Source organism: Pholcus phalangioides, unplaced genomic scaffold (assembly GCF_987345545.1).
Source record: "Pholcus phalangioides strain wild (caught in Gottingen) unplaced genomic scaffold, Ppha-v1.0 ptg000024l_1, whole genome shotgun sequence".
NCBI lineage: Eukaryota > Metazoa > Arthropoda > Arachnida > Araneae > Pholcidae > Pholcus > Pholcus phalangioides.
The window spans coordinates 22339950-22365998 of NW_028301616.1; the positions used below are offsets into that span (position 1 = coordinate 22339950).

The window sequence follows — 26049 nt, forward strand, 5'->3', positions numbered from 1 at the left end:
AAAGTCAATGAAATTTTTGAGTTTTGGTCCGAGAAAGTCAGCGAAATTTTTGTTTTTTAGGGGAGATTTTGTGTTTCGATCAATTAAAATAATTGAGTTTTGGCCAGGGAAATTTTTGATTTTCAGTCAAAGAAAAGTCAGAAATTTTTTGAGTTTTTTTTGTCAATGAAAAATTTTTGAGTTTGGGTTAGGAAAAGTAGAAATCTTCTGAGTAGAGGAAATTTTTGAGTTTCTGTCAGAGGAAGTCTGTGAAAGTTTTGAGCTTTTGTCACAGAAAGAGAAATTTTTGTGTTTTGGTTAGGAAATGGGGAAATTCTGAGTTTTTGTCAGGGAAATTTTTGAGTTTCGGTCACAGAAAGTTTAGGAAATTTTGGAGTTTCGGTCTCAGGGAAGTCAGGAAAAATTTTTTCTCGGTAAGAGAAAGCCAGGTAAATGATCAAACAGATTTCGCTAGGAATACTGTATAAAAGATTTCTGTCAAAGTATAAATATTCTTCTCGGAAATCAATAATCCTTGACTAATCATCCGAAAATTACGGTCGATTTCGTTAGAAAACGGAAAATTCCGAATGTACTTTACCTTAATCTCATGAATATTCAGGTATAATTGAGCGATTTGAACTCGTAGAAAGACAATAAGGACGTCACGCGATCACAGAAAAATGTAGGACCGAACTCACTCGAGTAATTTCCAGAACACGAATTTTCTCAGGAAGTTCACCATTTTCTTTTGGCTGCTCAAATGAGCATAGAAACGAGGAGTGAATCATTCCATCTGTTCTCCGAACCTACATTTTCCCATGTACAGTATAATCAATCAGATACCAGCACGCGACGAATAGCGTGCTCGTATAAATTGGGACTCATCGATATTTACCGGTGAGAGAGAGAGAGTATTTTATATGCTAATGCTCCTGTGTGGTACTTGCCTACAACAGGTCGACGAGTGAGAAAATCGTATGAAGTTTGATACCAGGATACCCACTCATATTCCGTGTCACTGACTTTATATCGCTGGAGGAACAGTGAATGGTTCTCGGTATAATATACCTGCCTTTTTCGTGGTAATTATGCTGATTTTGAATTGCGCCGGAGCACGCTAATGCCTGTTATTGGTTGAACAGAAACGATATGTATATGCCCATATATATTTTTTTTCCGCTTCGAAAGAAATTGGACATGTTTCCTTTCGACATTGATCTATAACGTTTCCCAAATAGAGGTACACATTCTCGACGTCCATTATTCCGGAACATGCGAAGACAAAAAGAAAAAATTATTGTCACGCGTACTTGCAGAAGTTTCACCACCAGCTTTTCAGCAGTTGAATGGAACTGAACTGAATTAGAAATGGTTTTGGTGGTTCCTCAGCAATCAATCCCGATTATCACGCTTATTGGAATGCCATGAAACGGCTGCGGAGGAGAGATTTAGTTGCGTTTAGACAAGGAAGTTTGCGTAGGGCCGCAACTAGATGCTTGGCCACCCGGGCATTTTGATGCCTCCCTTGTAATGCTGAAGAAGTTTCAGAATGAAATTTGCGCCCCCTCGGGTCTAGCGCCCGGGGCACGAGACCCGCCTGCTCACCCCCCCCCCCTAGTTGCGGCCCTGAGTGTGTGTAGAAGAAAGAAAGAAAGAGAGGAAAAAAATAAAAGTCACGTCCGAGAAAAAATTGCTGATGATAAAGAGGAAGTTGGAAGAGTAGGCTAATGTCCATTTCCAAGGCTGCTGCCACAACCCAGATAAGAAGTTACTCACAAGTCCAACACCAAGACTACGAAAAGGAACTGTTGTCCACAGTCCATAAGCTAAGCACAAAAAAACATGCCTTAGCCACATATATTTGGGAAGCACACTTCTCTTACCCTTGTCTTCAATAAAAAATTGGTGGAATGAAACTGAAAACTTCTTACTGTGCGCATGAAGAGTTCATGATGACAATTAATATGAATTGCGGCAGGGATTTGTGTGGGAGACACCCAGTATAGGCCCACTGTGCGTAAGCCTCAGGGGCGTCGTAGTAAGATGCTCGTTTACCCCCGTGAAGGTTGCCGTCAGTTTCCAGATTCTATCCGAGGGGGGACGAAGAATATTGATATTGAATATTCAGATAAGGAAAGTTTAACTAATGAGCTTGAGTTGACCGCCAAGAGATGGCGCCTTCATTTTCCTGCCTAAATCTATAACGGCAATAAATTGCAGTGTAGCTTTGTGGTCAGAGTTGGTGTGTGTGTGTGGTGAAGTAGTATAGTGTGCGTTTGTGTGTTCTGCCTGGAGGACCAATGATTCTGTTTAAGATTATTTTGGTTAGGGTGCCTGAAAAGGGGAACGGATTCGTTGTGCATCTTAAAGCAAAGAACAGATTTTTCGCTCCAAGTTAGGTCTCAGAATCGTTCAGAGAAAAAAGCAGGATGAAAAAAAGCACACATATACTTTTTAGTACGGATTACTGCACATACACGTAGTGTATGTATTATCTGTATCCCTTTTTTTCTTTCAAAAGTTGGAAAAAAATTAATTATTTTCAAAATTGATTTGTGAAAATTATTTTTCTGTTGAATTAACTGATGGCTTATGAGAGAGATGGAAGAGAATGGCAAAATCGTCAGTTTTTTCTACAAAAACACAAAAAAGAAAAAAGAAATCCCTTCTATGAATCAATATTTCATTACTTATAAATGAAATTCGTATCTACGGATTATACTCAGGAATTTACGATAGTTAGTAATTTTTTAAAATTATTTCGCTATATTTTACCACTAAAATGTTTCACCGACATATTTTCTTATTCTGCAGAACACTGCCTACGGAATGAAAGATGGCGCTGACCCGTGGCGAGGGATCTCACAAACGGGACCTTACTATTACGACCCGACGTTAGCTGCATATGGGTAAGTTGCCGCACCATAAAACAACAACAACTATAAAAAAAAAAAAACCACAGTGGATGCCGCTTATAACGTTCTTTAAAAAATCGTCATGGTAAAACGTTGTTAGCGGGGAAAAACGCTTCAGACGGGAATTCTCGATGATTTTTAGTAAGAGTTGGGAATCATGAAAATAATTCGTACTCAGTGGGAATGTTATAAGCGAAATATCTACTGTGCTTCTCGTACACGTATTGTTCCGGATAACGTCTCTCACAAGCAATCGAGATGGCAAAGCAATTCGAAGGACAACACAGATTTATTACACGTATTCACAAGCAGAGATTTGACTAAATCTCACTGAACAGAAGATGACTTCTCTCACATACAAGAGATAGATAGATAGAGAGAGAGAGAGAGAGATCTCGTATTCAAAAACTCCTCAAACTGCCCATAGTTATTGCTTTTAAGCATTATTCATATGAATTCTTTTCTATACAAAAATATCGGGATGAGAAAGCGAATGGAACCCGAAATATTTCATCAATGTTGTCCAAGGCAACATAAATACTCATTGTGACGAACTCAAAAATCTTTTCTAGTAATCTATGACAAAGTGAAAAAATGTGAAAATAGTCATATAATCCCCTCAATTCCCCCCAAAATTTATTTTAAAAAGTTGTATTTCTTCACATCTGAATTTTTTTTTTCACAGCTCTCTGTTGTCCCCTTGGTGAGGACTGCCCCCCCCCCTTTCCGTTTGATTTCCTCCCATGGCCCCAGGTTGAGAAACATTGATTCATGCCATCTTCTTTTTTCACCCACCTTTCATGAGCTGTGTTCGAATTATCCGTATTCAAGACTAAATATAAACGACTAAAATTTTATGCATATATTTTATTACACTGAAAAGGGTCAGATCAACTATGAGGTCAAAAGCATGCTCAACCAATGGTTCGCGGTCCAAACGTGTCCTTCGGAGTCATCTGATATTGATCGAGACAAATAATCAAGCCACTCAAGTGGCTCTGGGCACATTTCTAGATTATTTAAGCGTCTCAAAAATCACATTTCTAGATTATTTGTCTCAAAAATCACATTTCTAGATTATTTAGGTGTCTCAAATCACATTTCTAGATTATTTAAGTGTCTCAAAAATCACATTTCTAGATTATTTGAGTATCTCAAATCACATTTATAGATTATTTAAGTGTCTCAAATCACATTTCTAGATTATTTAAGTGTCTCAAATCACATTTCTAGATTATTTAAGTGTCTCAAATCACATCTCTAGATCACTTAAATTGCCCGCGGCATTTTCATAGACCACGTAAGTAGCTCTTGACACTTTTCCAGATAGCCACAATAGTGGCTCGCAGCACACTGATTGTTCACTTAAGCAGCCAGCGGTGTTTTTATAAATCACTTAAGTGGCTCTTGGCACATTTCCAGATCATTTAAGTGACTCGAGGACCATTTTTCCAGATCTCTTAAATTTTCCGCGGCACAATATTCCAAATCACTTGAGTAGCTCGCAGCACACTTACACATCAATTAAGCGATCCGCGACATTTTCATAGATCGCTTAAGTGCCTCTCTTTGCACATTTCCAGATCACTTAACTTGCCCACGGCACATTTCCAGATCACTTGAGCGGCACGTTTCCAAACCAATGAGGTGGTCCCACACTCTCTTATTTATTTATTGAATATTGCTTGGCCGAGGCCTAAAAATGATGTTGAGCACCTCTTGTTATAAACAGTAATTAATATACACTGTAGAATATATACCATAAAGTATACACTGTGAAAAGAACCTAAGACTAGAGAAACGGAGAAATATATAAGAGAAGCATCGGAGAAGAAGAAGCTCGTCTTAATTTATCAGTTTTTTTGGGGGGGGGGGGTCTTGGAAGAGAAACGGTTGTCGATTTGGAGTCTCAAGTGCACGCCATTTATTACGGTTTGGTTCATTTTCGAGGATCGGGTTCGCGACCCGCGACTCCCTCGCCATTTGTATCAATCTTCCAGGGGGCTTCTGTCATTTGACGTTATGTATTTATTTATTTGTCTCTCGAACTTTTCGAGGGTTTTTTTTTTCACTTTCCTCCACCCGTAATGTTCGATTTAAATGTCCTCCGGAGGAGAGATTTCAATTAACTAACAAATGGATGCTCCAGGATGGAAATTGACATTGGATCCATTAAGAACATCAATTTAACAACTGGTGACATATTATGCGTGTGGGTGTCGCGTTCATTTAGTGGGAACAGGAAAATAAATTAATTCGGTCCCTCTTCGGGGTTTTTAATACATGTGCAGAGTCCAGTAAAAATATTCTGTGAATTCTGTGAATACTCGAATGTGTTTGGTGAATATCCTAAAAAATTGGTTCTCGACCTGGGGAGGGGGGCATTTGAGGTCCTGGGATATTCCAGGGGGAACTGGGTAAAAATCTAGCAGATAGGAAGCTGTGACAGATGCGTATAAGGGCCACAGAGAGCTGTGAATAAAACAATCACGTGTTAAAAAATTAAGGTTTGTAAATATTAGTGAACGAACAACTTAGTATAACTAACTAACCATATTAGTTTTATTCTTCTATGGAGCTATGCGAGCTCATTAAGGGCATCACAGAAGTGGAATCAAGCGGGTTCAAAAGGGGTGACAAAGTTCACCTCACGTGCCAGAAGAGGACAAAGCTGGATTCTGGAAGCAGACGCATACAAGAGCCTCATTTCAAGAGGAGCGATGAACATCGGTTGGCATCGATGTGCCATTAGAGAATATGTCCGGCCACTCCAGTGCTTTCGATGCTGGGGATACGGACGTCGGGCTAAGCGGTGCAACAACAAGGAGTTGTGCAGAGCCTGCGGAGCTGGGTACCACAAGGAAAGAAAGTGCAAAGATGCAGTTAAATGCAGCAATTGCCACGCGCACAACGTGGCCAAGGGTACCAAGATTCCCACAGGACATAGGAGTAATTCCAGAGACTGCACTGTCTATGGAAAAGAAGATTGAGAGCAAGCACATGGCCCCCACAAAGGGGGGGGGGGCTGACGGAGCTCTAGCCCTGGGGCCCGGGACAGTTCTCATAATTTTTTGCTTTTCACGCTGTAAATTAACTACAGAAGGGGGCCCCCATGAAAAATCTGACCGGGGGCCCTCAAAAGATCTCAGCCTAGGGGCTGGGATGTGGGGGCCATGGGCAAGCATCAATTACGATGAATAAAAGACAGACGTCGGGCAGGACGGACTGACAAAACTGTACATAATGTACACACTTGTCTTGGTTAGTCAGTAGTGTTAAGATTAATAACACAAAAAATATGAAATACTGAGCGGGAAGGCTCTCGCGACGTCTGATCATCGGAAATAGTCGCATGTCCTATTGGATGGGACGAGGTAGCGCAACAGAGCTTATACTTCCTGGCAACGGGCACCCATGGCATGGAAATTTTATCCGCTAACAAAGATTGTCCCTTAATGAATAGTAAAATTCTTTGAGGCCCGTCTGTGTGTAATTCAGGAAAGTTCCCGTTAACGGGAGGTGTTGTTAACGAGGATTGTCTGTTATGGGAGGCGTAACTGTAGTGGGGAAAAAAAACAGAAACAGGGCCATCTTAAAGCATCGTTAATGCATCTTACCCTTGAAGGGAGAGGGGGGGGGAGCTCACGCCCATAGGGGACACCTACATGATGAGATCTGGTACAATGATTTTCAAGAGTAGGTAAGCTGTTTCTCCAACTAAATACAGGGCCAGAGGGCCAAGAGAGAAGCTCACTGATTTCTAGCCCGGAGGGGATGGGGGGGGGTGGCGGCGAAGATCAATCCTAAATTTGTAAAAATTTTGTTCTCTAGAAATTCAGTCAAAATCCATTTAATTAGTAGAAATGCTGTCACTCCTGGATTGGGGGGGGGGGGGGTAGTTGACCTGGGGGGGGCACGAAAAGGAAATCTATGCAGTTTTGGGGAGGGGCTGTGAGCAAGAAAAATTTCTGGAAACACTATTGCCTTGAAATTCCGAGACTAGAAAATTATACAACATTCTATATTAGCGGTCAGCATATTATCCTACGTTCGTTTCCAACCCATCGTCGAGAGATTGCAAGCATTCTGACTATGCAGGGCAGCGCATATTTGAGAGCTTACATATTTGCATACTTTCTCGCGAAAATCCGTGGTCTCATCATGGAGATCTTCTATGGACATGCCCTCAGTATGATACTCAAATAGGCCCAGTGCTAAGATGGTCCAAACGGTGCTATCTGAGTGCATGGGGCTCACCTGGGTCCTCCCGGTTGGTCTCTAATGCAGAAGGAGGCCTTGTGTAATAAACTCGTTTTTATTAGCGATTCGTCAGAGATAATCCAAATTTCATGCCAAAACCTTGTAAGTGAAATAGTTAAATGCAAAGAATACTCGCCAAGCCGCAAGAATAGGAAAAAAAAAAGCACCATTTTCCACACCACCCGAGAGGTATGGTGCCAGGCGCGTTACCCCTTTGTGTACGGCGGGTTCCCACGTAGGCATATTTCCGTCTTCATCCTGCGCAACCCGTCGAAGATCTTCTCTCGACGGGCCCCAGAGCAGCAACCATAAAAGTTGGTTGGGTGCCGTGGTAGAGGCCTCGCCCGTACACCACGTTTCGGCCGAACCCCGGACCCGGTTAAGGTCGTATGGCTCGGCCCAACGATGGAAAGAAGCCTTTCGACACGGGCTGCTTCCTCTGCCCCGGCTTCCTTGACAGTCGACCATCTCGCGCGCGAGGAAAATGGCGACCGGCCAGCTGCACACGGGGCAAACTGGGGGTTGGTCATCCAAACTCGCCGTCTCCGAAGATGGGACGGGCAAAAGCCGTGGAGCGCTCCTCAGAGGGGGATGGATAAGAATGAAGAAATCTGAAGACATCATGTTTCCAATCAAAACAATGGAATTTTCACATTGTTTAAGAAATTCGTTCCAAAAGCTTCAACAATTAAACTGCATAGCTCATTGTTTGATTTCTAAACACGGGAAAAACTGAGAGGGGAAAAACCAGGGTCATCGAGGGGCTTCCTTATGGGTCATAGAAATTCTCTTACAGCTAAAGATTCTTGAGCTACGGGTCACGATTCAAACTTGACTCGCAGGGTCTTCCGTCATATGTCGTTAAAATCAAATAACAGTCCGGGTTTCTCGGCTTATGTGTTTCGACCAGGGTCGCAACTAGATGCTTGGTCACCCGGGGCAAGCGCGCATTTTGACGCCCCCCTAGTTGAAGGAGAGGTTTCAGAATGAAATTTGCGACCCTCGGGTCCAGCGCCCGGGGCACGAGACCCGCCTGCTCCCCCTAGTTATGGCCCTGATAACGAACAACATCGACAAATATCCCCGGATAGTTTGAATTCACAGAACATCTCACAAGTGTCTGATTATAAATGAGACAGAAATTATCGAAAGGCCCACGCAATACAGTCAGTCAGCCCTCGGTATAACGTCACCTCTACATACCGAATAAAAATGACCACACAAGCGAGGTGACTTGATAACAAATAAACCCGATTCAATAATTATGTTAGCAAGGACTTTCGAAAACTGACTTCATAGGTGGGATGACGTTATAACGAAGTCTTACCTCAAATTCTAAGCTGAAAATTTCCAGAATCATCATCATCATCATCATCGGTACGATCGTACGGATGTTGTACGTAAGTAGGTTGTATGATGTAGGTAGATTGATGGAGGTCGAACTCACTCATCGCCCCGAGAAATTATAAATTCCCTCCCCGAGATCCACAATTATCAATTATCGGACTAACTTGCTTATCCTTTAACGAGGCGGATTACAACAGGAGGTGGATGGAGGAAGAGAAGCCCCCGTAAACATCTGCGGGCGAAGGATAAGGTGGCCATTAAAAACAACAACAGGAAGTAAACTACCGAACGTAACGCAAGCAAGGAAAAACATTTTGTTACTCCGAAAATAATCCGCATCATAATACCGAAGATTCCACGACAATGGAGATACCTCTTGTAATAATAATAATCCCCGTCCTTTATTCCCAAACGGTACAAATATCCTCGTTCTCATCATCTGCAATGACTCTACAACGTCATTAGTGCCGTTACAACGTCTTTATATGCAAATATTCGTCATAATTATATGAATATATATTTCTTTAATGGTTGATGTGTGGGGGAAAAGGATATCTTGTGTCATTAGCATGAATGTGTATGACATGATATTTAAGAATAATCCCAAATGTCTAGAATTTACGATAATTTACGTAACGCGTCTGTCCAACCTGGGATGGAGGATTTACGATTACGGGAGATCCGGCACTCCCATTCTCTAGAGCAGTGGTTCTCAACCTGGGGCCATACGGCCTCCTTACGGTCCTGAGATATTCTGGGGGGGGGGGGGGCACTGGTGAAAATCCGGTGAGGGGGGGGGTGTCGCAGAGAGTTGTGAAGAATTAGAACTTTCAAGTGAAATATGATGGGAGAAAATGTTACTACAGTCGAATCCCGTTATAACAAACGCCAAGAGACCGGATGAATTACTTCGTTAAAACGAAATTTCGTTATAAAGGAATTCCAGGTTACTTAGCATTGTTCTTATGTAAACGTATTTGGGAGATTAGAAAAGTGTCCGTTAAAACGAGATTTTCACTATAACGGTATTCGTTAAAACGAGATTTTCGCTATAACGGTATTCGTTAAAACGGGATTCGACTGTACTTTCAGAATCCAACAGAACTGTCCATAGAACCAGGGCCATCTTAATCCACGGGCCTATGGGGGGTATAGCTCAGAGACTCATATCCTCCTTACGGAGGGCCTACATGATGAGATTCGGTTTATAATTTTCGAATATAAGTATGTAAATATGTAAGCTATCACTTCCAGCTAAATATTAGGCCCCAGAACATTACTTTGGATGGGGCGGACCCATGATGTTGAGACAGCCATGCATAAAACCCTTCACAAGACGGAAGCTCACTGTGAACTCTAGTCCAGGGTAGGCACAAACCCAGGGTGATGTGATAGGAGGGTCGATTGTAGGTTTGTTATGTGGATCATTCCATATTTTACACATTTCATTTGGCTCTTGGAAGGGATGAGCATTTACCTTCTGGATCCATGTTTGGCCCAGGATTCCAGAATTAAATTTTATTTTATAAAATATTTGTTTCATTATAAATTTAGTTTTGATTAAATTCAATATAGTAAGTTGAAAGGGTCTTGTTCTGGGATGAGCGTAGGGGGGCCCCGGATAAGACAAGGGGAGCCATGAGAAGAAAATATCGTCCAAAGGGGGGGCCATGGACTGAAAAAGGTTGAGCAGTTGTGACGACGCTCAAAGTATGCGCCGTGGCTCCCAGTGGCGTCGCCAATCTCTCTCAGGGGTGTCGCGAAGAACTGGCGTATTGATGTTTTGGCGTTACTGTTTTGGTTCAGGATTCCCCGAATTCGTTAGGACAGCCTTTTCAACGTTTCAAATGCGCAGTGTATTACTATTCAATATGGAAAGTATGACACAGTTCTAAATACAGCAGTACAGATTTATCATGTTTACCAACGACGTGATGCTTGGGTATTATAGATACCGTAGTAATCATAAGCAATAAGAAACCGTATAGTAATCACCGGTAAAAGTGATCAATTTAGGGAAATGTATCAAATTTACCAACGACGCTTAGGTACTATGCATAATCACCGGTAGAAGTGAATAATTTAGGAAAATTTATCTAACTTACTAGAATGATCGATCATTATGCATAATAAACTGATTTATCACATTTAAAGTAACATATGTACAGGGTGCATAGGTAACAGGGCGTATGGGAAATACCACTGTAGTAGATCCTAGAGTTATACTTACAGTTAGAAAAAGTATAGAAATAACGTGTAGTACTCAGATATGTCATTCATGTTCCAAGCGGTTGTATAGTTATTAAAATAAAAAAAATTCCTTTTTATACAGTGTCTCAAAAACCCAATTAGAAAGTTGTTCCCATGTCTCTCCTGATGCCAATACGGATAAACCGTCTTATCCTCACTAAACGCTGGTTTTTCCAACAACTTTCCTCCATTTTCCGAATTCAAATATCTCCACATAGAAATGCGGAATTTTTTTTTGTTGGCATCAAGACAGACAGGGCAACAACTTGGCAATTGGGTTCTTGAGCACTGGGTGTCCATACAAAAAGTTATTTCAATTATAAAACCTCTTGCAACGTGAATGGCATATCTGAATACTGCAAGTTATTTGGAAAGTTTTTCTAACTGGAAGTATACCTCTAGGATCAACGGTTCGCCAGCAAACTGTCATACTATGCTCCTGTTTGCTATTAACCCTGTATATCTCCCTGAGGTTAAAAAAAATATCTACAGTGAGAAAAAGCAACGACCACGTTTGTTTGGCTACAGAATCTGAATTGCATTTTTTTATGTGCGCAAACTAATTGCGTACGGAATCGAAAACATTACACATCCATCCAAGGAAAGGTCAGTTCTCTCTCCAATATTTTCGAAGACTTGAGAAGGATTTCATATATTTCCAACTCATTGATCATGTTTCAAGGTTCAAAATACGATTCGTGTTGACTATGGATTTGCAATTGATGTGGTTTTTTTTACAGTTCATCGGTCTGTAGCACATGATTTCTATCCTATCCTTGATTTGGACTCGATTCAGTTCAAGTATCCTCCAACCTTCGTGAAAATTGGGAAACGTAACGCGTGTTAAGTGTGTTTCGGTTTCAAACCAAAACTTTGATGCAACATCGTTGAGGTTTATTTCGATACACGATAGGCTATTGCAGCGTAGGACCAATCAAGATGGAGCTTTTAATCGACAATATGTTAATTTTTCCTGAATAGCTAAAGACACTAAACGGATAAAAAATAAAACTTTATCCCAGAAAAAATTATGCCTTCTAGAACAGAGTGATTCTCAACCTTGGCAAGCCCGCGACCCGGTTTCATTCATTTTTGTGAGTGGAAGGCCCAGTCAAACACAAGACTAACGGAAGATGAATGAGGAAAAATGAAACGGCTGATCATTCGCGGCCCGGTATGAATGACGTTAGGGCCCGGTACCAGGCCGTAGCGTGGCGGATGAGAAACACTGTTCTAGAAGATATTAAAAATAACTATACAGTACAGTATTATATATATAGGGATACGTAAATTTCGTATTTACGAAAATAACCGCGATAAATGCGAAATTTCCGAATCCCGATCCCGTCAAATACGAAGATCGTCATAGAGCGACAAGATATCGTGCCATCGACTCAAACTAGTGCCTGGATTTCACTCTGGATGAAAGACTCAACTTCAGGAGCCATACCAAGAACAAAATGAAAACGCTCAGATCGTCTTGGCGAATCTATTGAGATTCGGTTATCCGAAGTCCAAACTTAGTTTGAAGAACAAAGTTTTGATGTACGAACAAATCGTTCGCCCAGTGTTAACGCATGGTGCCCCAGCTTGGGCTTTCGCATCTAAAAGCAACGTGTACAAATTACAACGATTCCAGAATCGCGTCCCCCGGGGGGGGCTTCACTAGAGAACCAAAATTCTTCCACCTCACCGATCTGCAAAAAAGATTTGAAGGTGTCGTGCAGGTATTCACACATCAAGGAACTATCTAGAATAACAAGAAAATTCGTGTCAACAACATCTGGAGAGAGATCTCCAATTATGAGATGCTCGCGAGTTTCTGAAACTTCTGAGGCCTAAAAACATACTCCATACAAAATATGTGTCCGAATTTTGAAAAATGTGTGTATGCTTGTGTTTGGGAAAGAGCTTTAACCATCCCAAGATGGTCTCTCTGGGCGGTCATGTTTGTCTGTCTGTATGCTTGTGTACATATATTTTTGTAAACATTTAAACATTCATTAGCTTTCAATACAGTCTCACGAACGGAGACATCTAATACATGACGAACTAGTGGATAAGGCAATTTTCCGCAACAAACCGTTATTTCCTTTTCGTTCCTTCAAATATTGCCATTTTATGCCAATGTAATATTGTGTTACTTCAAGATAAAGGAGAATAGGGCTCTATTGAGTTCGCGCGCGGCGCACTGTATAACGTTCAACGGTTACAGAGTCAATCTTCCTTCGCTTTATTCCTTTCGATCAAAATTGCAGTAAATATTCTACGTGGGTTTTACCAGCACCTCCTAGAGATAGAAGGTCTCTGCAGTGTTTCCCATAAACGTCATTCAGACTACCTAGCAAGAGTTTGCCACATTTTGAAACACAGCATCCTATTCCGTTTCTTCTTATTTTGGCGTAGAATCTTCCTGATTGGCTCACAAATATCACACAGTGATTTGATGAGGGGCATAGAAATCGCCAATTCTGAGCCCGATCATTTCTTTTCCTCACAACGATGATACTGGCACGAGCAGGGAATTTTTCCCCCCTGAATATTCTAAGGGAAAAATGGACTACTTACTGACGCAGACTGTTGCAGAAGGTGCTGGTTTTATTCGAGTTATTTTACAGCAATCAAACATCAACTGACAAACTTGATAATTTAGTTTATATTATTGCTAAAAAAACATTAATATCACACTATATTTTTGTTTATGTGGTATATTAATCGAAAAACCTGTCACTAATTTCAATCGAAGAATTATTCACCAGTTGTGTGTTTTATTTGATAGGTGACAGTAGGAGTTCCAGTTCAATGATATTTTCTATACGCAATATAATTCTGTTAATAATTCAGAAGACATATTTTTTTGCTGATAAAATTTTATTTTTAACCGTTTGTTGGTCATGGACAAAAGTTACTAAGACAGGCAGCATTTTACCACGGTGAATAAGTTAACGAAATATGAACTTTAGTTTAGAGTCTGAGAATACTTCCATGTACCTAGAGTTTTTGCTGCGCAGAAAAAAATTCCCCCATATTGTTGAAAGTAGCCTGTTATTTTGCCATTCCGCACAGATATCAAAATTCTGTGCGTGGAGAAACATCAGATATGTGCAGGTGAAATTAAGGAGAATGTACCCCCCCCCTCCCATCTGGAAAAGAAGGATCCTTGGCAGCACCGAAATAAGAAATTTTATTCAGCTCAGCAGGTTTTTTTTTTTTTCAAGCAGGCTGATGCTTAGTATTTTTTGCGTTTCATAGACGGCAGCAGAGGTTCCATTGTGTGTGCGTGTATAACGATATTATTTATTATTTACGTACTCAGTTTTCGAGAGAAAGCATTGCAGTACAATTACCATAGACATTCCTTAACTTGGACATGAGGGCGCATGCGCACACATCTCTGGCTGTGTTCTTCACAAATGCTTACAACAGATGGCGCCACTGCATCGACAGTACAACCATTGTTTTCTAACCAAGACAGAACCGCTTTTAATATGTATACATTTTTATGATGCTGCATTTCAACGGGGGGGGGGGGGCATTCATTGATTATCATGCATTGAATGTCGTTTCACTCATTTTGTTTGTTTCTGAATGGAGGCAGGAAGAGATTACTGATTCTCTAATAAGTTACCTAAGCAACATCTTAACCCATGGGCCCACCAAGTATGGCTTGGAGCACTCTACGATGATGGGATCAGGTGTTGTGATAGATAGAGTAGTGTCAGTATAATTAAGCTGAGTTAATGTCAGTTGAAATTGTACCGACACTGATGTAGCGCCCGTTGGGGTGGACGTATTTAATTGAAACTTTACGAGACAGCAACAATACATGTTTCCATAGCACGGGTTTCCACCTGGAGTTCCACGGAACCACAACTTTCTTTGGGGTTCCGTATAATATACGTTATTTAGACCATGGGGAAAAGATAACTGCAATAAAAAACGCCACTTTTTCAACTGGTGGTTAGAAATTGAACTATTTTTTATTCTTCCCACAGGTCCATATACCCTGAGTATAACAAGTTCCATCAAAATACCTCCATCAGAACGGGCGCTACATACTCCTGAGTAGTGCCAGCTTATTTATAACAGTCCTATATATAAGATATTTAAAATAATGTTTGATTATTCTTTTTTTTGTTGTAGTATTTCTATGTTTTGATTGTGAAGTAACACAGTGTCAAACGTTTGTTACCACCCCGCAGGTACGGAGGGCTGGATTTTAACGGAGCTCGCCGCAAAAACGTAACCCGTGACTCGACAAGCACGCTGAAGGCTTGGCTGAACGAGCATCGCAAAAATCCATACCCGACCAAAGGCGAGAAGATCATGTTGGCCATCATCACGAAGATGACCCTGACGCAGGTTTCGACTTGGTTCGCGAACGCCAGGAGGCGGCTCAAGAAAGAGAACAAGATGACCTGGGAACCTCGGAACAAGAGCGATCCCCAGAACGAAGACAACACCAGCCGCAAGACGTCTCTGGACGACGACGACGACGACAACTGCGAACCATCCGGACACGGTATGCGAGACGACCCTTCGAACAGTTCACGAGACAAAAGAGACAATTACGACAGGTCGAAACTGGGTCCGACATCGGTACGACATCACACGGCATCTATCGACGCCGACAACATCATCAGGGACAGGCTACCACACCTTGTAAGGGAGCCGTTGCCACCAGAAGTGAGGAGAAATGGTAAATACAAACTAAAATAACTCCTAAGATTTTCACGAAATCAAAATTTTGCACACGGTTTAACGACGACGGTTGTAATGGCACCTCGGTTTTAACGACACTTCGATTATAACGTCAATAATTGGCGGTTGTGACTAACTCCCATTAACGAACTATACCTAATACGTCAAAGAAAACGCAACGACCTCGGATATAACGACACATTTTTTTGTCTCTATTCCGTATTATTTCCGTATGGGCCACCTGGGCATGACCCTTGGGCCTCAAGTGCAGAAAGAGCTTCATCAAAATGAGATCTGGGTAACACGTATTTTTAGACTGGTGGGGGAGCTCCAGGAAAATCACTTTGCCCGGAGCCTGCGATGCTGTTAACGGCCTTGATCGTATTCAACATTCCCCCCCCCCCCGTAAAATGCATTTTAAATCACTGAATACTTACTGAAGCACTGCATTTCTCACCAAGGGCTATTTACAAAGAATAATTGGCGATTTTGACGGTTATTGGCACCCTTTTCAGCGAGATTGCACCCGTGCATTTGATTTCAATTTCCCGTATTTTTCATGATTCAAATATGCTCACACCTTAAATTATACTGAAATAAAAAATTCATGTACACTATCTTTGATTGCATCTGAATAATAATATTTTTCACACTTAAAAGATATTAAAAACGTCAATCTTCGTTGTAACAGCAACTCGGTTATAGCGACAAAATTTCGCGGAACCTACGATGTCGTTAGAACCAAGTTTGACCGTATGTTGCAGACAAATTTTAAAACATTGTATCAATGGTTCTCTCAGGCTCATGATTTCCGAAGAAACATCGTATTAACCGATATTTCACTGTATCCGATTTTTGTTATACGTGGGCGCGAGTTATTAAAACAAACAAGTATTCTATAAATTTTTGAGAAATTAATTGTTTTTTGGGGTGAAGGAAAATGACAGAAAGTGAGAAGATATAAAAATTACCACCACAGTATTCTACAAATTCTCTCAGAGATGGATGACGCTAAAAAACGAAACTTATGAGAAGCAGACCAGCGCCAAAGGGCTGATTGCGGGATTAGAAGCTGCGTTAGGCTTGGGAGGATAAAACTAATTAAAAATTTACACATCAAACAAAACAATTAAAAAAAGTTTCTACCAATATTTGACTTTATGAAAATTTCACTATAATTGAAATAAACTAGAATAAATTTTTTATAAAAATGATAATTTATAACATGAACTTTTCCAAAAAAACGAGGTGAGTATATTTCTATAATATGCATCAATTCAAAAAATTAGTGTTTTAAATCAACAAAAGAGGTCGGTAGCAAATACATTTTTTTCCGGAACACGTTTTTTGATTGCTCTTCTAATTTCTTAACTAAATTGCATACAATTTTTACAATGATTGCTGATTACTTGAATACAAATACAACGCCACAACAGGCAAATTGCCCAACGAGGTGGCTGACTTAAGAACATCATGGATCCCCGAGCCATTTTTTGGAGGCCCTACCTACTACTGCTACATCACACATGCACCCCGCCCACACACACTCCCCCGCGGAACCCCCAACGAATCGATACATGCGGGAATGTGCGTGTACGTGTAGTGAAACCTGACGTGAAGTTTTGTTGTTTCTCTGTAATGCTTGTTATGTGTAGTGCTGCCATCTGCCACCAGTTTTTCAAACTATGAGTGAAGTGTTATGATTGAATGATTTATCGTTGTAGGACTGTTGCTCTCTGTGGCGAGACTTTTTAACGGGGAGATCGGCTCGCATTTGCCGTCACTATAACCACTCGACCACCACAGCGGCAAAACATACTTAAAAATTTCCAAGCCCCCTCCTCCTACAATAATAAAAATCAGACTGGGGGGCGATCGACCTGTTGCGGGAGCACGTCGAAAACGTTAAGGGACGATGAGAGGAAAATAATTTCTGAAGGAGGAGGCGACCAAAAAGTTTGGGAACTACACTTTAATACCATAACCCATAGGGATGAAGATAATTTGCGTAATTCATAGATTATATCATGGCAGCCATGACTATGAATATCAATATTAATCTTACACATTTGCAGTGCTTTCAGTGCAGTCGCCAAGCATCGGCCCCATCTCCAAGAGCAGAAAGGGCCTCACTAAATGAGATCTGGTCAGATTTTCAACATTGAGTATGTAAATTGTGTAAGGCTGGTATTACACTATAAAACTTTGATAAAAATTATTTTATAAAACTTGAAAAATGTAACCAATAAACATATCTGTTACATCCGAGCGAACTTAACTGATCCGCCTATTGGTTGCATTTTTCACGTTGTATAAACCAACTTTTATAAAACTTTTATAGTGTAATCCCTGCCTAACAGGCATTTCTATCCAAGTTGAGGGGGGGGGGTGGGAAGGAAGCACCAGAAAAATCACTTTGGCCGAGCGCGTCTTGAAAACGGCAACATTGGTTATAACGGCAAAATTTCTTTGAATCTCCGATGTCATTATAACCGAGTTTGACTGTACAACAAGAAACACGTAGGAGAAGAAAAACCATCTCAAACCTCATGTGTGATAAATATCTCCTCGGGATCGATGTCAAAGTTCAAAGATACCTTTAAATTTCACCAACCACTTCAGTAACTCAACTCTAATGACTCTGTAGCAAATAAAAGCCATTGTCTAAAGACATATTCGGTTACCGACGCCCATATATCAGACAACGGTACTCGCGTCAAGGGGGGAAACAATGCCCTGGTAAGGATGGCTCGTGGCAGGTGAAGATCAAACAATATATCTGTATATAATGATGTATCTTTATAACGTATAAACTTCGGGGCTAGCCGGTGTCTAAATTTAACCTCCGCCCTCTATAGTAAGAAGAAGAAGAAGAAAGAGGGGGCCCCCAGCAGCTGTAACGGATTCTATAAATACTGCAATATCGATTTGTATCCCCTCCCTTCAGGTAATAAGAAAATATTCTTTTCCTGCCTCTCCCACATTAGGTATTTTCCCGTAGTATCTCCTTCAGAATGTCCCGTTTATGATATTTACCGTCTTTTCCGTTTCGACAGGAGTGAGTTCGAGTCTGCATTAGAACGTTTCTGAATTGGAAATGGAAGTTTTTGTTTTAATCAGTACAAAAAAAAATAACGACCACGGTGCTGATTAAATATAAAACGGAAAAGAGAAGGCAGACTTCCAAGGCCGAAGTTTATAAGAGTATCCATGTTACGGTAAATTTGATAAATCCGGTTATTATGCATAATTACGGAGCATTTTGGTAGGTTTTATAAATTTACCAAAATAAATCACTTTTACCATAGTGCCAAAGCGTCGTAGGTAAATTTGATAAATTTCCCCTAAATTAATAATTTTTCCTGCGACAATGCATAATACCCAAGCTTCGATGGTAAGTTTAGTAAGTACTAAAAAAAATTATCAATTTTACTGGTGATTATGCATAATGCCGGAGCGTAACGCCGTTGGTAAATATGATAAATCGTACTGTATGATGTACATGATAATTCATATATATGTATTGTATCATTATATCGGGATACGATCGTAACATTTACCATCGTTATATCAGGGTCCTACTATATTCATCACACATACTAGAATCATTTGGAATTTTTTCCACATTCATCAAATTCAGCAATTGCTGAATAGGGTATAATGCATAATAAAACTACAAGGCCCTAACAGGCAAAATGCCCAACGAGGTGGCTGAAAAAAGATGCCCATAACAAATATGGATGTCATATATTTCTGAAACACAGCAACCCAATTGAGAATGCAATTATAAAAACTGAAAACTATATACATGATAGAATTTTAAATACATTGTGTGCCCATAAACATTAGTTATGGTTGTCTCATCTAAGAATGAATAGCTTCCCGATTCCCCATTATAAGCATCGTATTTCTTTTTAAACATGTCAATTGTGTTAGAATTCACTATTCCCGGGGTAAACTATTCCATTTATTCACAAAGCTATCAGAGGAAAAACTATCTGCGACACCACAACCTAGTTGTTCAGTGTGGTGTCAACTAAATCAAGTTGTCCCTTGCCATCGATATTGTCGTCCCCCTTGCGCGAAGCTGTCGATTGACGGCGTATTAATAACTCATGGTCCATACTATCCATCCCGCTGAAAATTTTGAACACATCGATCATTTCCCCCAGGCACCCGCGTTCCTCCAATGGGAACATATTCAAGAAGCAAGTCTCTCCTCATACCTCAAGCCTTGTGTACTAACACGCGTAGCTCTTTTCTGCAGCCCCTCAACCAAGTCTATGTCCCTCTGTAGGTAAGGTCTCCATACCCTTACGGTATTCTCCAGTCCAGGACGAACCAAGTTTCGGAAAAGTGCAAGTATCACTTTAGAAGAACGCGAAGAGACCTTTTTAAGAATGAAACTTAGCATTCGATTCGATTTTTTGACCACCGCCGAACAATGTTCAGAAAACCTAAGCCGCTCGTCAATAAGAATACCAGATCGGTGTTCCTAGTTGCATCCGGAATAGTAACACCACTCAAATCATAGGTGAAACTTGCGTTGTTCGAACCAAGGTGACCGACCATGCACTTGTCAACGCTAAACGTCACGCTCCATTCATTTGCCCATGCTGCAATCCTGTTTAAGTCGGTTTGGAGCAATTCCTTATCGCTTTGATACCCGACTATCCATCCCCATTAGCTTCACGTAATCTGCGAATTTGCTAATAATCCCATCGATAACCTGATCGAGTTCATCGATAAAAAGTGAAATAACAGATAAAGACGATAAATCTCAAATAACTCGCCTAAAGTACCAAAGGATGTTTAGAGGTGTCGCGAGTTCGATACCCGGTTCGTCCTTGTCAGAAAACTTTCCTGACACAGGGGTACAACAAAGACGGCGACATGACCGCAGAAAAAATTGCTACCGTAGGGAGTCCCCCCATCGAGGGGTTAGCGCACCAACCTCTCGATGAGTATAAAAAAAGAAGCCTGCCGTTCGGATTCGGCAATAAATTGTAGGTCCCGGTCTAATTAGCCCTCGTGTGCAGAAAATGACCGTGGTGCGACAAAAATGGTCAAATAAATGATCAATCTCAAGTATTTATCAAATTTGCCAACGACATTTGGTTATTATGCGCAATCGTTGGTAAGTGTGACAAATTTATCACACTTACCAAGACGATTCCTTACATTTACCGTAACATGCAGCAATGGACCTGCTGATAAACACACAAAGAAAAAATTGCAGTTCAATGCATTTCTTTCAATTTTTCTGTAAGTCCTGAAGCAAAATTTATATTTTTGCTATCCATTGCTGACGCAGCCACCCTTTCTCGCTGCTACGAGTTTGTTCGTAAGAAGTTGATATTTTTCCCAAGTACATAACTTGATACATTTTGCTACGACGTCGGAAGTATCTTCCTCTTTTGTGAGAGAGAGATGTTGGTGAATAGAAAACATTCCTAAAAATTGTTCAGTGATGTTCATATTGTCATCCGGGGCTCGTCATTCGAGCCACATCTTGAATACCCGAAATTTCGTTGAGAGTCATTGAAAAACACTAAATTTTAGGACTTCCAACTGGTCACTCAAATTATCGCCTATTGCTCCATTTCTTTCGACCGAAATACGTCTCGGTATAAAAAAATATCATGAAATGCTTGCTCATAATTCAAGATAGTACATTTCATGCAGCATTTATCATCCATTCCTTAATTAAGAAACCATCGCTAAAAAAGCGGGAATTTTTCGCGAATACATGCAGCTGATTCCATATCTATAGCTGTTCTCGCTGCTGATTCATTTTGTTTCATAATTTTTTGTCATAAATTCTTCGTATTTTGATTTAAAAAAAACAACAACAATATTTTTGGGTCTTGTATGGACGTCGCAGGCTGTCCAATAGTTCCTTCGGGGCCGCTAGTTTTACACCCTTGCCCCCTGTACAACGAAATTTATTAACTAAAATTTTTAAATTTATGAAAACATGTTGAAATTAAACTGATACGGCTTTAGCTGATACTATGACCTTTGAAGACCGGACACACCCCGCTTCCCATCTCATAGAGATATCGAAGCGTTCCCGAAGGGTGGGTGTATCCGGAAAGTTTTATTATAAAAACAAAACATTGTCGCCTCATACGAAGGCAACTTTAAAATCATATAACAGGTGATCAAACTCGAAACATAAAACGCCAATCGACAATCGAAATTACAAAGAAGATTATGCGATGATAGCCCTCCCATAAGAATCTTGCCATCGTCAGTTAATCGAATGATTGTCAATAATCTAAATCTAATGATTGTCAATAATAAATATAAAATTTCGAATCGCACAGTAAATCAGCTAATCACAGCCATCCATTGTCCAGCTCCCACATATCAGTTCGATTGTCGGTATCGGTCTTCAGTAGTGAATCGGTCTAGTATCGGTCCACCGTCGTCTAGGCCGCAAGTTGTAAATCATCGCCTGGCTGCCGCTCTCTCTTCTATAACAGTTCATAATTTTACTTGATTTAACCGACTAAACCGATTAAATGTCTTAAATTATGTTCCTACGCATAACATTTCAGATAAGTGACCGTATTTAAAAATATTTGAATCAATATATTTCGATCAAATTTTTTGACATGAGGAAACAAGTCGATTGAACGAAAACTAGTGATGATTTCTAAAATTACTGATTAAAAAAAAAAACCCGACAAGATGCAAGTTAAGAAATTCCAGGATATGACAAGCATGTTCAGCATATCGTCTGCCTTATGTCAGAGACATGAATGTGCAAATTTTCCCTTTTGAGTTTACCAGCTGATGGGATCATTTATATTGCTGAGCTTTTCCAGAAACGAGAAAATGTGTATCCCATATTGAAACACATTTTACAAATCATTTTAGGGAAACAACTTCCCTGGGTTCCCCTTCTCCTTATATAAGTAGAGTAAACATTCAAAAGTCGTTTTCATAGCTTCAATATTTGGCGGCCTCTATTTGTTAATTTATTTCTATATTTATTTACATCCATTCAGTGGATAGATGCGTGAAATGAATAGAACATGTTTTCATAGCATCAATTAATATAACATAGTTACCAACACTACGTTTGCTATGAATGAATTCATGTGAAAATATTCGATTAAAATTTGACTAACCGATTAAATTTTTTTGATTAACTAGTTGAAAATTTTAATTGATTCCCAGCACTATTAAGTTTATTTATAATATTATAATAATATTTTTTGCACGTCTTTTTCTTTCATTATTCATCATTACTTTTATCACATTATCATTCCTTTACATCTTACAGACAAATTATAATAAAGACGTATCATTAAATCTTACGAGATAATTTTCGTCGGTGGTACATCTGTATATACGTAGGAATTTCAAGTTTTCGCGCAAAATCACAGAATAATACCGGATTTCAAATGTTAATATTGCTCGCGTATACAATTGTTCAATACAACGGCCACCGTAATAACCACCGCGAAACATCATCCACGTCAGTACGAGACAACATTCGGTAATGTCTAGTCGAATCCAAGTTTTTACAACAAAATACACAAGTCATACATCGGTATACGAATCAAGGATTCACACACAAAAGGCTTTTTTTCCCTCTTCTTCAACCTTTTCTATTCAATTCCTACCTAATGACACGAGTTATGGCAGATACAGAATCACATACAATGTCCGCAATCAAGTAAAATGAGAAGAAAAAAAAAAAAAAAACGTATCGGCAAACAATTTAAAACCATTTTCCCTTCAGTATTGATTGTTGGCACAACCCGAACATCGTGTGAGAGTTTTGCTCCTTATCACCATCTTATCCCACAAAAAAAAGAAGAAGATAAGAACCTTGTTTCCTGGTCGATATAAAAGAAAAAGGGACAAGAGAAAAGAAAATCCTCATGTCCTTTTGTTCTTACAACTCAGCAAGCCGTAACATGATTGGATACAGCTAGATACAGCCAACTCAGAAGCCATTGTAGGCTTCTTTTTGTATGTGGGGGGAAGATAGTTAATTAGGGTTGTTAGGAATCAAAAGGGAACAATCCTTTCCATGCTTTTCCATGAGAAGATGCGTGCAAGGTATTGCGTATACATTGTTGGAGAATCCCCCTCATGTGGATTCAGTCACAGTTTGGTAATCATGAAAAAGTACAAATTTGATTGGCCATCCGCGTCTCCCAGGCTTTTGTTCTGTCGGCGAGGTCATTTGCTATTCCGTCAGCGAAAAAAAAAATAAAATAGAAACCGCTTGTATTTGGTTGGTGAAAAGATGTCCTCCATTTTTTCAAACAATGGTAATAATGCATTTGATTATTATTATAATAATACCTGGGATTCGGGCCACTCCTTCGCCGGGTTTTCATTGGCTGTCACGCTATATGGTATATAGTCACGGAACATTATTATTGTTTTGCGGATCGGCACGCATGGGCAGAATAGTGCCAATGTTTTATTATTATTATTATTATTATTCTGGAAGCCCTCGAAACGGTTGGTTAATCCTCTAGAAAATAATAATAATAATAATAATAATGATACAGGAAAAAAAAAATATTTTTATATGCGATAAACTGCTGTCGTCACCTCTATCGTGCGCACCTTTGAGTCGGGCGCACGCGAAAATGTTGTCGACGGTCCAAATCTCCGAATATGTCTCTCTCTCTCTGTGCGGAAAAAGCACGCAATAATGTCGTAAAAATAATGCTCATAAAAGAAAAAAAATAGTTGAATAGAATCATTTTCGTGTTTCTTTTGTGTTTGATTATGGATAATGGGAATTTTTTTTTTTTACCGTGGTAATTTCCTCTTCTCATTGGTCTGTCCCGAAAACGAATCGACATTGATGAAGAGGTGGGATTCGGGACAACATCCAATCAACGTACCCACAATCACGACTACAATTTTGAATGTTGTTCGTGCGTGATACCTCGTACAGCAATGGCAATCTATTTTCCTCCCGTTTTCATGAGAGAGGATAATGAATCCATCTAATATTGGTTCTGAAAAACTAGGATATATGTCAATTATGATTTCTCTGCTATTTGAAATTCATATGTTTTTTTTCGAATTTTTCCAAATTATTGGGAGAATACTTGTTCAAATAATAATGTAATAGAGGGTGTCGGTATTGATATGGCCCCCACATGTTGGAGCAGGGGCTCCTAGGCAGGGATCTTATGTGGACCTTCCAGACCAGACTGTCACGGGCCCTTTATCATGGATTTATAGCGTGAAAAACAAAAAAAATTATGAGAATCGCCCCGGGGCCCCCCACCCTTGTTGGGCCATGGGTATCGCTAAGCCCATTGGTGCCTATACAGGCTGTCCCAAATTGTTTGCACAGCGGATATCTCTGCAACCGTCGACTTACGAAACATAATTTCATCGATACCTACCGACAAAAATTTAAACAATTTTTTTTCTCTGTGGCAGAAAATAATTGCCCTTCGTGAGAACAATTTCTTCGCAAACCGCATCCAAATGTACCAACTCCTTCCATTTTTTGTTATGAATGTTTAAACAATTTACGAATTTATGGAACACCCTGTATAAACACAATATCTGAAGCTACAACAGGCAAATTTCCCAACAAAGGTATCTGAAGAAAAAAAAACAAAAAACAAACAAACATTGAAACTCTTAATTTTGAACACTTGGGAACACAGCTGTGAACACAATATTGAGATCATTGAGATTCGATCAGATTTTATTACATCAAACCGATGAGGTTTTGGTTCCGAATCCAATTACCAAAAAAAATCATATTTATTTTCTATGATTTAATTATGAAACACTAATGAATATTCTTTGATAATATCGGGAATTCCGGTCACGAATATCGATGATGAAACGATTAATGTAATTGATGTCGATAGGTATCTCGTTAACGATCGCAAAATCAATTTCCGGCTGATTCCAGCGCTTAATTTTCTTTTCTTTTATATCCTTCGTCATCAAGAGAAACCAGTTTTATAATTAATTACTTCTTTTTCGGGTATGTATTTATGTGAACACGCCCGAAAAATGAAACTTTGTACGGTATATACACATAACTAACAGGATGGAACATTATCTTAGCGGGTGTGCGAGGGGAAGGAGATCTCGAAAGGATTGGATAGTCTCTGTGAAGATTTCTAAAGAAATTTTGCCTATGTGCGAGTCATACAGGGTGTGCTGTAAGTGCTAATGCGGCCTTTTATGTCATCAAGCGTTCGTCGTAGAGGTGTGGTTCCAGTTTATAGAAAAAAGAAATGCTCGAAATGTGTTCAGAAATCATCATGTCTAAGTTTTGAGAGTGAAAATACAGTGCGTCAGAAAAAAAGAAAAGAAAAAAAAAAAAATTCAAGTTTTTTGAACACCCTGTACAGAAAAAACCCAACCAGAAGCTCGTTGTTCTCTCTCTATTCTGGGGCCGAGAAAAAAGTGGAAAAAACATTTTTGAAAGTGTAATATTCCTTGAGATATTTGAATCAAAAATCGGGGAAAATATGGAAAGAGTGAGTAATGAGTAAATGAGGAGGGCGGGGGGGGGGGAGTGTCGTCCGTTAATTTATGCTGTTCGCAAGAGCTTTAAAGAAACCCCCACCCACCTTCC

The 26049-nt window shown here is 39.9% G+C and overlaps 1 protein-coding gene across 1 annotated transcript in view; it reads left to right on the forward strand.

Moving 5' to 3' along the window:
- Positions 1-26049, forward strand: part of LOC149068997 (uncharacterized) — a 98529-nt gene that overhangs the window by 63711 nt on the left and 8769 nt on the right. Inside the window, exons 3-4 of the mRNA XM_089250691.1 lie at positions 2797-2891; positions 14957-15453. Coding sequence (XP_089106817.1) covers positions 2797-2891; positions 14957-15453 — 592 coding nt within the window. The remainder of the gene's footprint in view (positions 1-2796; positions 2892-14956; positions 15454-26049) is intronic.